This window comes from Electrona antarctica, assembly GCF_951216825.1.
Source record: "Electrona antarctica genome assembly, chromosome: 13".
NCBI lineage: Eukaryota > Metazoa > Chordata > Actinopteri > Myctophiformes > Myctophidae > Electrona > Electrona antarctica.
Window position 1 is genome coordinate 4817639 of NC_136794.1, and position 14853 is coordinate 4832491.

Here is a 14853-nt window from a genome sequence, read left to right on the forward strand (position 1 = left end):
AAAATAGCAGATCTACAAGCTCATAGCGCGCCACCGAGTGGCACGCTATGAGCTTGTAGGTCTGCTATTTTTGAAAAATCGAAGAACGACTGACATAGAAACATAGCTTTTTCAGAAAACTGTCGGGATGTAGAAGACATTTTTAGAATCTGATCTCAGGTTAAAATGGTTTAAAAGTTTGACATTGCTTATAGCAGCTTTAATCGAGCAACTTAAAAACTGTCTGGGGTGTTCAGACATAAGTCTGAGTAGATGTTGATCAAATGACCACATTTCTTTTTTTAAAGTGAAATATCTACAGTACAAGCCCACAACGTGTTGCGCTTTGACGTGTTGTGAGCTTGTAGATCTGCTATTTTCAGCAAGTGAAAAAACACTGTCATTACGACGGCATCAAGGCCCGCCAAAACAGATTTTGTTCGACTAAATCAACTGTAAATTTAGTCGACTAAATTCTAGTAGACTAAAACTAGACTAACACTAAAACATTCCAGGTGACTAACTAAACTAAATGAAAACTATTCTGCAGTGCTCCGACTGCAGTGCAGTCGGAGCATCATTCAGCTTTATGTTCAGCTGTGTGTGTGTCTCTGATTTGTGGGGGTGTGGTCATCATCATCATCAGCCCCATGGTCCCCCAGCCAGGGGCCCTATAAAACTCGGCCTCGTGATCGTATAGGCAATTATCTCATCCCCGCCAGTGTCCCCGCGTGGCCTGAGGTTTTGGACCTGCTCCTCGTGGCTGCCTGCCCAGCGTTGGAGGTCAATAGGAAGAGAGGCTGGTCATTATCCAACTCTACGGATGCGCTGGGGGGCTCTTTGACCTCCAGAACTCCTCGGGAGCCCTCCTTAAGTCGTTTATCCCATTAAGACCTAAGTTTGATTCTACAAAATGTCTTCTAAAACATGACAGTTTTCAGAAAAAAACTATGTTTCTATGTCAGTGGTGCTCAACCCTTTTCATGTCGAGTACCCCCAAAAATGTAATATTTGGCCGCCGACCCCCATCTGAAAATATGTTGTTCCACGGACAGAAGCAAAGATTTGAGTTAAAAACGTTCACTATGAAAGAATATATATTCAAAAGATTTGCGCCCCATTTTCACGCTTTTTTTCAAAAATAGCAGATTTACAAGCTCATAGCGCGGCACTCGGTGCCGCGCTACGAGCTTGTAGATCTGCTTTTTTTCAATAGCTAAAGTATAACATAATGCTTTAAAACACCAAAATGGATTTCCCGTCCAGAATGGGTTATTTAGCCGCCCTCCTATCCTTATCATGCACTACAGGTAGACGGGCGAGGGGCTCTTTGTGGTCAGTCGGTCCTTGGTGGTTTTCAAAGCATCCGACTAATAGAAAGATGAAATCATGGAAGTTGAAACCCGTTGAAACCGGAAACCGGGAAAGCCTTCTGTCATTTTAGATATTAGTTGTATCAAAAAAAAAGAGAGAGACAGGGGTCGGTGGCCAAATGTAGTTCATTTTGGGGGTCCTTGATACCAACACAAGTTGGGTCCCCAGGGGACCGTTGGTCCCTAGCTAAATGATAGTTTGGACCCAAATGGACCCTTATGGGTCTGTAACTTTAGTTAAATTAACATTGATTTTACAATATAAATTGGGGTCTCGGAGATAGAAATGCCATTCAATGGGGGTCCGTAGACTAATGCACGTCAAACTGGGGGTCCTTGAAATTCATGTGGTTGAGAATCACTGCTAGAGCTGTAAAAATCTTCATTATGGGGGTCCCTGGCATATCTCTTCAAATGGGGGTCCGCGGGCAAACCACTGCTCTTGGAGACATCTCTAACTATAAATGGTGTGTGTGTGTGTGTGTGTGTGTGTGTGTGTGTGTGTGTGTGTGTGTGTGTGTGTGTGTGTGTGTGTGTGTGTGTGTGTGTGTGTGTGTGTGTGTGTGTGTGTGTGTGTGTGTGTGTGTGTGTGTGTGTGTGTGTGTGTGTGTGTGTGTGTGTGTGTGTGTGTGTGTGTGTGTGTGTGTGTGTGTGTGTGTGTGGCACGTAACGCGAGAACCATTCGCCCCACCGACTTCAAATTTGACACACGCGTTCCACACCCCCACAGGGAGTGCAGTGCCCGGCCTTGAGTCGGTGGCATACACCGTTGTCCAGAAACACCACAAAAGGCTCTGCTCAGGCTCTGCCAGTGGACCTAATGAGCCCAATTCCCCTCACCTGTGCAATTTCCAGCCTCTGCCTCAGCCAATTGATTTTCATGGCAACCACACACCTGCCAATTGATTACTTAACCAGTCCACTTTTCACAGTTTGCACTCTTCAGGCACAGGCAGACAGACAGATACAGAGATCTCCATATACAGTATGGGCACTAAAGGGACACAGACAGATAGTTAAAACGGGTGCTATGACAATTTGGGTAAAGGGTATTATTAGGTTCCCAAGTTGCATCGTTCTCAAGTAGGCCGGTGGCCGACGGGCACGTACAGGTCTAGTCTGTAGAATCAGCCACCGGTCTTAATGGGTTGATTGGCATAATGTAAGGGGTAATTTTGAAGCAGTTTCATTGGCGGTCTAATTTGCGTAATGGCTAATGGGGGTCTCATTCTTTACTTCCACACGTCCTGAATTTAATGACCGTTTAATGAGGTTATAACTGGTTCTAACTGTACTGGATAAATATCTCAACAGAGTCCAGGTGCGTTGGCAGCCGTGGACACGACCATACACAAGGCGGTCGGCGATCGCTTCAAGATCTCCGGCTTCCCCACCGTCAAATATTTCCAGAACGGCGAGGAGAAGTACACACTGCCCCACCTCCGCAACAAGGACAAGATCATCGAGTTCCTGCATAAGTGAGTCACAATGTATCCCAGTAGCACACACACAGCCGGGTAGCCATCTTCACCCCTTGCCAATAACATACCCGGCCGCACTGGATCAGTGTATTTAACACATTTTGACCTGAGATCAGATTCTAAAAATGTCTTCTACATCCTGACAGTTTTCTGAAAAAGCTATGTTTCTATGTCAGTCGTTCTTCGATTTTCCAATAGCTAAAGCATAAATGAATGCTACACCAAAAGGGGTTCCCGCCCAAAATGGGTTAACACATTCAGGACGGGAACCCCTTTTGCTGTTTTAAGCATTTATGTTATACTCTAGCTATTGAAAAATAGCAGATCTACAAGCTCATAGCGTATAGATTCAGAGATAATGGACAGTTTTGTTGGCCCACAAACAAGGAAGTGAATGATGTGCGGATGCGCATAACATGTCCAGGAGCCTTAGAGTATATTAATAGAGATGTCACCGGATTTCTCCTCCCATCCACTTGCGTTAAGTTGCTCAAAAGCGCATGAGGCGAATTCACTCCTCCTTCCAGGTAGGAACAGAGTGCATTCTGGGATGGATTGGGCCAAATCGTGAACGCGCTGGGCCGTTGACCATCATCGCACGCGTTCACGTATGAAACGGCGTTCACGTGTCATCATGAACGTGCGCAATAATTGTCAACGGACCAGCATTGGCCCCCAAGCTGCAATACCAAATTCGGCCACTCTGTCCATTTCGCCTCAGGGTTTCCTCCGGGTGCCGTCTCTGTTAATATATACTCTAAGCCAGGAGCGCTGAGCAAGGCATTGCCTAGCAACGGGAGCTGTCAAAAAATGTATTACAGCGATCCCGTTTTAGATCATTAAAAAGGACCTAAAGATGCCTATACACGTCCTTTGCAACGAGCTTGTTAGATCTGCTATGTTTCACGGACATTGCTGTTCCAAGGAACAGCAATGTCCGTGTTAACCTATGTGACTATGTATGTGACTATGAGTACCAGTAGGGGCAAAAGTGGCGCTGTTGTGCCAGAAACAGAGAGAGAAAGATAGTGCTGCACTGTTGCCTGCTAATGCATGTTTTGAAACATTGTGAAAATGTGGCGCAAATCTTTGAATATATACTGTATATTCTTTCAGAGCGAACGTTTTGAACTCAAATCTTTGCTTCTGGGGGACATATTTTCAGATGGGGGGGGGGGGGTCGGCGGCCAATCACATATAGGTTTCTGGGGTCCTTGACATTTTTTTTCAGAAAAATGATTTAGAAGACATTTTGTAGAATCTGGCCCGCAGTCCTAACTGGGTTAACAAACGGAACAGATATAACCCATTCTGGACACGGGAACCCCTTTTGGTGTTTTAACTAAGCATTATGTAATACTTTAGCTATTGAAAAATAGCAGATCTACAAGCTCATAGCGCGCCACCGAGTGGCGCGCTACGAGCTTGTAGGTCTGCTATTTTTGAAAAATCGTGAAAATGCGGCACAAATCTTTGAATATATATATTCTTTTTTTTTACGTCAGGCCTAAATGGGATAAACTCTCACTGGCACTTTCCTTTTGTCCTGAAGCTATAAGACATACTTGTATTTCTCAACCAGTGTATTATATCCTCCTCCACTCCACTACTCTTGTTGTGTCATACTGCTGTGGTGTGCAGAATCAATCGGCACCGATGGCGATCTTTAACGACCTCGCCGTATGAGGCATTGACCCGTGGAGAGGTCACTGTGGAAGTGTAATAGACCTGTGATTGCACCAGTACGGCGCTGGCGATTAGAGGCCCGGGCTCCAATAAAGGCAAGAGGAGGGAGTAAGGGGTTAGCGTAGGCCCGTTTTTTTGTTAATACATCTGACATCGTCAAGTCAGTGAGGAGCAGTTATTAAACCAAGCAGTCTGTCTCAGTGTATTATTATTACACATTTTATATCTTTCCCCTTTTTCTTGTCCATGGGATGCAGATTTGTGGTGGTGGTACGTGGAATTTATTGACATACATTGTGAAAACGGTTTGATTTGTATCCCAAGTCTCACATCAATCCATAAGGGCCGATTCATACGGGTACCGTCCTAAAGTCGGCTCTTCGGTGCTACTGAAAATTTCTGTATGTATGAATCGGCCCTAAGATAATGCGGTAACCCAACTCATAGCACCACCAGCTTCGAGGTCCTGCTCTCGGGTAGGAGACATGGGGCCTCTAAATTCAATAATGCAAAGGGCAGTGCCAGTTTCATCCCCCTCTGCCTTTAGGCTCCTTTGATAAACACGCACGCACGCACACGCACGAAGACAGGTGCCTGGATGAGCTGTGCTAACATCTTCCATGGACATGTATACATGCACTCCCGTGAAAACAAACGCATTATGGGTGGAGAGGACATTGCTTTCTTTTAACCCATTCTGACCTGAGATCAGATTCTAAAAATGTCTTCTACATCCTGACAGTTTTCTGAAAAAGCTATGTTTCTATGTCAGTCGTTCTTCGATTTTTCAAAAATAGCAGATCTACAAGCTCGTAGCGCGCCACTCGGTGGCACGCTACGAGCTTGTAGATCTGCTATTTTTCAATAGCTAAAACATAACATAATGCTAACACCAAAAGGGGTTCCCGCCCAGAATGGGTTAAATAATAATAATAAACTTTATTTATATAGCACCTTTCATACATAAATTCGGCCCAAAGTGCTTTACAGAGCAGAATAAAAAATAATAAAAACATAAACAAGAACACCGTTAAAACAGGCAGGCGGTTAAAACAATGGGACAATAGCAAAGAGCATAAAACAGTGGCAGATCAGTACAAAAATAAGAACGGAGATTTAAAACTCAATAAGACCCTTTTGAATTTAGAATTGGCTTATATTTTATGGAATTGAAGTACTTTGGCTGGGTGTTTTCTTTTAAAGGTGTAGTGAAATGAAAAATATTTCACACTTTTAGACCATATCCGTGGTCATCATATGGGCATACCTAACAATGGATGCCAAAAATTCTTTATTTTTGTGTGTTTTTATATCAAAAGTCCATAAAAAATATTTGTTATTACTTCCTGAAAACGAAAACATGCTGCGTGTCGATAAAAGCCAATAAAAATGAAGCTCACCCGTTTAATTCCCCATATCTCCGCATCCGTCCAGCACAGGCTGCACAGCTGCTACTGATTACAGAAATCTTCCGTTTTTATTCCCATTCAAGAGAACATCCAGACAGTGTATTACTCGGCTTCAACTTAATCATCACGCTAAAATATTTATCTGAAAACATTTTAGGGTAGAAATAAGCCAGATAAAAGTAAACTGGTAAAGCTGGACGACTATCTGACTTGTAAACCATGCTGTCCTGCGTAGCATAGCTACCGTCCCTAGCTACCGTCCCATCCCCTGAAGGGATGCGACGCTCTGATTGGTTCAGAAACTTCATAGCGGCGTTTCAATCTGTCTGAAACTTCAAAATAAAATGTCCACCATTTCCGTTTCACTGCGCCTTTTAATTGTGGTGTATATTTGTGTAGTATCTTGTCTTGAATGTATGCATTGATCCGAGCAAAACGATTTCCCCTTGTGGATAATAAAGCCATCTAATTGAAAGCCATGCAGTTGTATGTCTAACATATTGTTTTATTTTTGCTCTCTTCGTCCGATTTAGCCCACAAGCTCCCCCTCCACCAGAGCAGTCCTGGGAGGACAAGCCATCCAGCGTCAGCCATCTTGGATTAGAGGATTTCCGAGAAGCACTGAAGAAGAAGAAGCACGCTCTGGTCATGTTCTACGCTCCATGTAAGAACTACAACACCGCCAAACCATTTTTGTCTTTGTCAATGTCCCCATGTGTACTGTCTGTCACTACCTAGACTGGAACTCACCTATGCCTTTTATGGCATAGGCAGGATCCGCCGGGAGAAACTATGCACAGCTGCTGGACATGAGGCTAATTAATTAGAGCGACGGAGAGAGAGGAGTGTGTGTGTGTACATGTGTGCGTGTGTGTCAATTTAACAAAGGTGCAGACGATCAGAAATCAGCAGAGAGTGAGCAACGTTTGCGCTGCTCTATGCCGAATTGAAGTGGACTCGGCCCCAGATTTTTTTTTCTCCCTGGAAATTAAAAACGTCTGGGATTCTGAGGCTAGTCACTGCCCACCCTTCCCAACTGTTGGTCTGGGGAGGGTAACTATAGACTACCAAATGCCTCCTCCGATACACAGACAGAGCTGTCAGCGGTTTAGCGGTTCAGTGCAGTGTGCGGGATGCACACGCAGATCCGACACACCAACGGACCGACATGCGGAAACAACGGTCGGACATGCGCTGCTCCCGTGCTTGCGGTTATGGTTAGTTTAGGGTTTGAGGTTAGGTTGTCGTCCAATGACAGTCGGAACAATAGTATTTCGGAACTGAAGCCTGTACCCCTGTGTGCGTGGCGTCTCACAATGTCCCTGGCGCTTAGTGCAGCGACAGGGACATGATTCCTCGTGGCTCCCGGCCCGAAGACCTGGAATTGATCTCTGCGGTGGTACGAGGGCAAAGTGTTTGAGAACATTTTGTTTGCCTCCCGCGATTCAGTCTAAATGTCCCTCACCGCTGGCTGTAGAAAAGGGATCTTTTACTTTGAAGAACTTGTAAGACAGGTTTCCCCAATTGTGGCCCATGGAAGAAAAGAAAAAAAAATACTTTTTTTTTTGTTGGGGGGTGGTCCCAGATATAAATGGCATTAAATGGGGGTCAGTAGCCTATGCATGTCAAACTGGGCACCCCCTCAAGGACCACTGGTGGTCCCCGGACCACTGGTTGAGAACAACTTTTAATTAATTAATGAAAAAATAAAAAACCCAATTTTTTGTGCGTGCGGACTCGGCCCCCAGCCTGGTACCCTAGTCAAAATATGGCCCTTGAGGAAAGTTAATTGGGGAACCCTGCCGTAAGATACCAAATTTTACTTACCAAAAAACGGGAAGCAAAATCGCCTATAACTAATGGGAGCATCATATAACTTTAAAAGTAATCGGAAGCGTTAATATTGTAACTGAGGTAGCGATGATTTTAGCAATGAGCCCCTAACATTGACGTTCTGTTCAATTCCAAGAAAAATGGGGCCAAAGCCGCTTATAAATGGAAGTGGACGGCGGGGGAAACATTTAATTGACGGACCACAACAGAAGCGAGCGTTGCCTATAGCGACCGGTAACGCTACTACATGGTAGATATCAGCGAGACCATTCTGAATCAAGAAAAAAGCCCTTATCACGTCAATTACGGAAATCAACATTAGGATTTGAGTTCAGACCTAGGACAATAAGCTCTCCATGGTGTCACATTGAACTTCCATTCAAATTCATCATAATTTACAATTTCAATTTGGGCATTTAGCAGACGCCCTTAATCCAGAGCGATTTACATTAAGCAAGAACAAAAAGCATAGCAATACATCACATACATAACAAAGTAGTTATCATGAATCATACGTAGGCTAAGAACGTAACAGTGGCATATCTATATAATGAAACTATGCATGTATATTTTATAGTACTATGTCTACATAATGCTATAAGTCTACATAAAATACTATCTAAGTTTACATAAAAATGCTATCTAAGTTACATAAATTGGGCCTTTGCATATGCCTGTAAGGTTGTCAGGGTTAGGGCAAATTCTACGGGCCGTGATGGAGTCTGAAGATCACCTTCGCTGATCCGAACAAACTCTTATAAGGGGCGTGTGAAAATTCACCCTGGACAAGTTATTGCAGACAGTTTCCTCATCCTGGGGTTTGATGACTTTGATCGACCATATACGTAACGTGGGGATGACTGCCAAGTGCCAACGCACGTCATCACAATATATAACCCATTTAGGCCTGACGTCGAATTTAAAAAATGTCTTGTAAATTCTGGCAGTTTTCTGAAATTCCTATGTTTCTGTATCAGTGGTGCTCAATATTTCATGTCAAGGACCCCAAAAATGATATGTAATTGGCCTCCGACCCCCATCTGAAAATATGTTGTTCGCGGAGGAACCACCCTGCAGAAGCAAAGATTTGAGTTAAAAATGTTCGTTCTGAAAAAATATATATTCAAAATGTGCGCCACATTTTCACGATTTTTCAAAAAATAGCAGACCTACAAGCTCGTAGCGCGCCACTCGGTGGCGTGCTATGAGCTTGTAGATCTGCTATTTTTTCAATAGCTAAATTATAACATAATGTTTTAAAACACCAAAAGGGCTTCCCGCCCAAAATGGGATAAACTCCACCTAAGCCATAGGGAGAAGCAGAGAATGACTCAGTTCGCTGAGAATAGACGTGCGTGTTGGTCGAAAGCCCGACAATGAAGTTCTGCCTCCCATTACTCATAACACATCCCCTCCGGGGGTCTCACACGAAATACACAAACACAGAAGTGTCTGTATATTACACATACTATACTGTAGGCTAGTCACGCACGCACAACCGCACATACTATAAAAACACACGTGTGCACCTCTATCCCGGCCTCAAAGGGACTCTACACGGAGCGCTCTGCACTCCGTTTTCTCGATAATGGCTTCACAGACGGTGATAGACTCCACACGGTCCCTTTTGTATTGAATTGAATGGGGCATTGGGGTGTTGTGCTAATTCGCTTATTTCCATCACTCAAAAATCTTTTTTTTTTGTATATATCCTCTCTTCATAATGTACATAATATCCCAAGCGGCACACTTTACTACTTATTAATTTTCGGTGGAAATAAGCGAATTAGCACAAAAACCCAACCCCCATTGAGGGCTTATGGGAAATAGACCAATAATGCACTTTTGCCCAAAAATAACACCTCTTTGGTGGGGAATGGAATTCTCCTTTAACAAAGCGTGGCTCCAGAAGTAGTGCTATGCTAAGTGTGAACAAACCGCTCCTATCTCTATCACTCTGTCACCCATGTCTGATCGGCACCGTCTCTGCGCGAGGGGATTTGCAGAGATGAAACAGCTCGCTAATACATGGTGTCTGGAGAGACTTCTTCTTCAGACACAAACCGCGTATGGTCTTTTCTTTCCCAAAGGTTTTTGCACAATGGGTTTTCAACCCTTTTTTTCATGTCAAGGCCCACTATGTATTCACCGTTTGAGCCCCACGGACCACCGTTTGATGATATTTTAGCCTCTCAGTCAGACCCAAGAATATGTTGTTGTATTGTTGTCGTCAGATAAGATTTTGTCCAAAATTCCATGCTGTAGCGTCGCAGTCCCGCCCCCTTTCATGACGACTCCAGGCCCAGGAAATGAATCCCAATGCATTTTTCCCATAGACATTTCAAAACGTATTTATTTAAAGACCTTTAAGCGTCGTACGAAGCCAACTCTTGTCGTGACAAATCATGACAACACACACAATATTTTGGACCAAACAAATAATTACAAAGAAGAAAAACAACTACTTTCTCATTCTTTGTTTGGCCCGAAAAATTATGTTTGTTGTCATGATTTGTCACGACAAGAGTTGGCTTTGTCCGCGGCGTAAACGTCTTTAAATAAATACTTTCTGGAAAGTCTATGCGGAAAATTAATTGGGATTTATTTTCCGGGTCTCTCGATGAGGCGGGGACTCGAGGGGACTGCAACGCTCTATTGATGTCCATTAGGAGAGATAACAGGCAAAACGTTGATCAAAATAACAATTCTTCCATATTCTCTAGCCTAATTATGTAGATTTCTTGTAAATTAAGCAATGCCAGATGTGTAACAATAACTTAACTGTTGAGAGCGTAAAATGAATACATTTCATGTCCCAGATCTTCACGACTGGAGCTGGCTGTCGCCCAATCCAGTGGTTTCTTTTCAACCCTTTTCGTATCGAGGCCCATTATTTATTCGCCATTCTGTGCGATCAAAATGACAATTCTTCTACATTCTCTAATGATGCTGTACTGTAGACTTCTTGTACATTAACCCATTGATACCTGAGGCCGAATCTGGGAACGCCTTCTAGGGCCTGACCTAAGGTTTCTGAAAACCTTCAAATTTTGATTCATTATTTTTTTAAATAGTTATGTTGCTACATGTATAGCAATAGCTGATGAGACACAGAGAGCGCGCCGGCATCAAGGGTAGAACAACGTATAGGTTGCACCAGGCATCAACATAAGTAATGCAGATGTTTAAAGGAGTTAAAGGTGTATATATAAGGGCTAAAGGTATATTTAAAGGTATATAAGGGTCCATTTGGTTACCAACTCTCCATCATTTAGCTGGGGACCACCTGGAACTCCCCCCCCCCCCCCCCCCTTTCATTCATATCCTCTGGAGGCACTCGGTTAATTAATCATATCTCTTTGTTTACATAATTATTACACTAACGCACTGCTCTGATCTGATTGTACTAAACACCCCGTCTGACAATGGGCTGCGTGGCGTTTCGTTACCAACGGTGACTCGGCTAGCCGTCGTTGCTCGGAGCAACATGAGCAGCATTGCCCCATCACTATGCTTAACCCATTTTCACCTAAGTTTCGATTCTACAAATGTCTTCTAAATCATGACAGTTTTCTGAAAAAGCTATGTTTCTATGTCAGTCGTTCTTCGATTTTTCAAAAATAGCAGACCTACAAGTTCATAGCGCGCCACCGAGTGGCGCGCTATGAGCTTGTAGATCTGCTATTTTTCAATAGCTAAAGTATAACATAATAATAATGATATGGATATAATATTGATACTAGGGATGTCCCGATCACATTTTCTTGCTCCCGATCCGATCCGATTCCTATGAGATTGAGATGAGATTCCATTTATTGTCAATGTACAGTACAAGTACAGTACAGTACAGTACAGCGAAAAGTATTTTCGCATCTCGCCAAAGTGCAACCATGTCAGTAAGGATACATTAATAAGTACAGTATAGTAAATGCAAATATGAGCAGTAGTCATTTAAATAAATAAATAAGTAAGGAAAAAACATTAGATAAGACCATATTGCACATGGCCCTTATTGCACGTAGCCCAAAAGCACAAAGTGCTAGACTAAGGTCCAGAGACCATATTGTCCACATAGTGCTTGAAAATGACGTGATCGGCCCCCCAATTTCCGATCACGTGATCTCGGATCGAGACAGCCCTAGTTCTTACAGATGCACATCAGAGAGAGAGAGCTGCCGAGGCTTCCACGGCTAACCCATTTAGGCCACTCGGTGGCGCGCTATGAGCTTGTAGATCTGCTATTTTTCTCTCTCTCTCTCTCTCTCCTCTCTCCTCTCTCCTCTCTCTCTCTCTCTCTCTCTCTCCTCTCTCCTCTCTCTCTCCTCTCTCCTCTCTCCTCTCTCTCTCTCTCTCTCTCTCTCCTCTCTCTCTCCTCCTCTCTCCTCTCTCTTCTCTCTCTCTCTCTCTCTCCCCCTCCCCATCTCTGCCAGTAATTACATATGTCAAGAGCGAGTGAAAACGGCAGGCTTTCTCCCAGGAGGACGGGGAGAGAGACGAGAGCAGCAGGTGTCATTATTGACAACAGACATGCCTTTTAGCGGCTTTCAAGAACGCGCCGAGGCCATGGGGGAATATATGGAATTTGAAAGAAAGTCAAGAAAATATTCCTGAACTCCACCGCAATCACATGCCCTGTGCTTTTCGTCCACTTTGTGTTCCTCTTCCTCCTACATTAACCCATTTAGACCTGACGTTGAAATAAAAAAAAAGTCTTCTGAAAGAATATTATATTCAAAGATTTGTGCCACATTTTCACGATTTAAAAAAAAATAGCAGACCTACAAGCTCGTAGCGCGCCACTCGGTGGCGCGCTACGAGCTTGTAGATCTGCTATTTTTCAATAGCTAAAGTATAACATAATGCTTAGTTAAAACATCAAAAGGTGTTCCCTTAGACGTGAGACCAGATTCTACAAAATGTCTTCTAAATCATGACAGTTTTCAGAAAAAGCCTATGTTTCTATATCGGTGGGTCTCAAACTTTTTCATGTCGGGGATCCCAACAATTACATGTATTTGACCGCTGACCTCCATCTGAAAAATATGTTGTTCCAGGAACCCCTTCAGAAGCAAAGATTTGAGTTAAAAACGTTTCACTCTGAAAGAATATGATATTCAAAGATTTGCGCCACATTATTCACGATTTTTCTAAAAATAGCAGATCTACAAGCTCGTAGCGCGGCACTCGGTGCCGCGCTACGAGCTTGTAGATCTGCTATTTTTCAATAGCTAAAGTATGACCATATAATGCTTAAAACACCAAAAAGGGGTCCCCGTCCTGAACGAGTTAAGTGGCATCAGCGTGTCTCAGGGAGGGTGTACTCTGACGAGCCCTATATACACTGTTAGAAATGACCTATCCGCAACATGGTCACTTTGTTCTCACCTTGATGGAGAAACACGAGGCTCCCCTATGTATGTATTTTTGTATCGCTCAGAATTCCGAAAACACTTGGAACGTTGACGTAACGATTCGGTGTAATTTTAACGCCAAAGAGTACTTCAGCAAATAGCTTTGGCAAGCCACGGTTGAAAGCAAAGGTCAGTGAACCAAAAGAAATCAACGCTTTTGCACCCTATAAATGAGGTACAGGTATCGTGCGTGTGTCACTGTAATTGGTGTGTGTGTGTGTGTGTGTGTGTGTGTGTGTGTGTGTGTGTGTGTGTGTGTGTGTGTGTGTGTGTGTGTGTGTGTGTGTGTGTGTGTGTGTGTGTGTGTGTGTGTGTGTGTGTGTGTGTGTGTGTGTGTGTGTGTGTGTGTGTGTGTGTGTGTGTGTGTGTGTGTGTGTGTGTGTGTGTGTGTGTGTGTGTGTGTGTGTGTGTGTGTGTGTGTGTGTGTGTGTGCGTGCGTGCGTGCGTGCGTGCGTGCGTGCGTGCGTGCGCGCGCGCGCGCGCGTGCGTGCGTGCTCGCTCGCTCGCTCGCTGTGCTTGTGGGCAGACATGCAACTGCTTGTGCTACAACGAAGACTTCATCCTAGCTGCCGGGCGTCATCGATCACTGTAATTGGAGTAGTCTATAAAGCCCCGACTAAACATGCAGAATGTAGATCGTTGGTGTGCTAATGCTGTTAATGACTTGTGGGATCAGAAGGAGGGGGGGGCCCAAATCTTTACCCTTTAAGCTGTTATATCATCTAGAAATTAGCCTCGGAAACCTCGGGGAGAAGAAAAAGAAAAAAAGTCTGGGGCCGACTCCACTTCCATACGGCATACAGTAGCGCAAACGTCGATCGCTCTCTGCTGATTTCTGATCGTCTGCACCTTTGTTAAATTGACACACACACACACACACACACACACACACACACACACACACACACACACACACACACACACACTCATCTCTCTCTCTCTGTCGCTCTAATTAATTAGTCTCATGTCACGCAGCTGCGTCTAGATTCTCCCGGCATCCGCCGGGAGCTGCCTATGCCACAGAAAGCATAGGTGGACCCCAGGCTATCTAGGAATTAACTAGTTTGAACAAGGAGTGTAGACCTGGCAATACTGTAAGTGATCATAGCCTGTATCCCTATATCAATATTGGTTTTGACAGACCTGCATGGTTGCAATGTGTGCAGTGCTGCAGTGTTGTTTTTGACAGCAAATTTAGATTTTAGTTTTAGTCATAGTCTCTTGAATAGTTTTCATTTAGTTTTCAGTCACATTTTAGTCACCTGGAATGTTTTAGGCGACCGAATCTAGTTGATTCAGTCAACTAGAATGTATTTTGGCGGGCCTTGATGCCGTCGTAATGGCTGACACGTTGTGAGCTTGTTGTAGATACTGTAGGCTATTTTCAGCTTGCAACCAAACGTAGCTTAGTTTTCATTTAGTTTCCATTTAGTTTTCGTCAGTGAAAAAAGGTAGTCGACGAACATTTATTTTTGTCATAGTATTAGTCGACGAAATCAACACTGGTCTTTATTATTTAGATCTGCGAGGTTGGGTGTGAGGAGGAGACCGGCTATCCTGGCAACGGTGTTGGTTCTGTTACAGCAATATGAGGAGACGGGCCCTTATGTCCTTTAACCCATTTAAGCCTGACGTCGACATTTTAAAAATGTCTTCTGACAGTTTTCTGAAATACCTATGT

The 14853-nt window shown here is 43.8% G+C and overlaps 1 protein-coding gene across 1 annotated transcript in view; it reads left to right on the forward strand.

Moving 5' to 3' along the window:
• The window catches only part of pdia5 (protein disulfide isomerase family A, member 5), a 99535-nt gene that overhangs the window by 63705 nt on the left and 20977 nt on the right, over positions 1–14853 (forward strand). Inside the window, exons 13-14 of the mRNA XM_079518760.1 lie at positions 2667–2830; positions 6462–6592. Of these exons, the coding sequence (XP_079374886.1) occupies positions 2667–2830; positions 6462–6592 (295 nt within the window). The remainder of the gene's footprint in view (positions 1–2666; positions 2831–6461; positions 6593–14853) is intronic.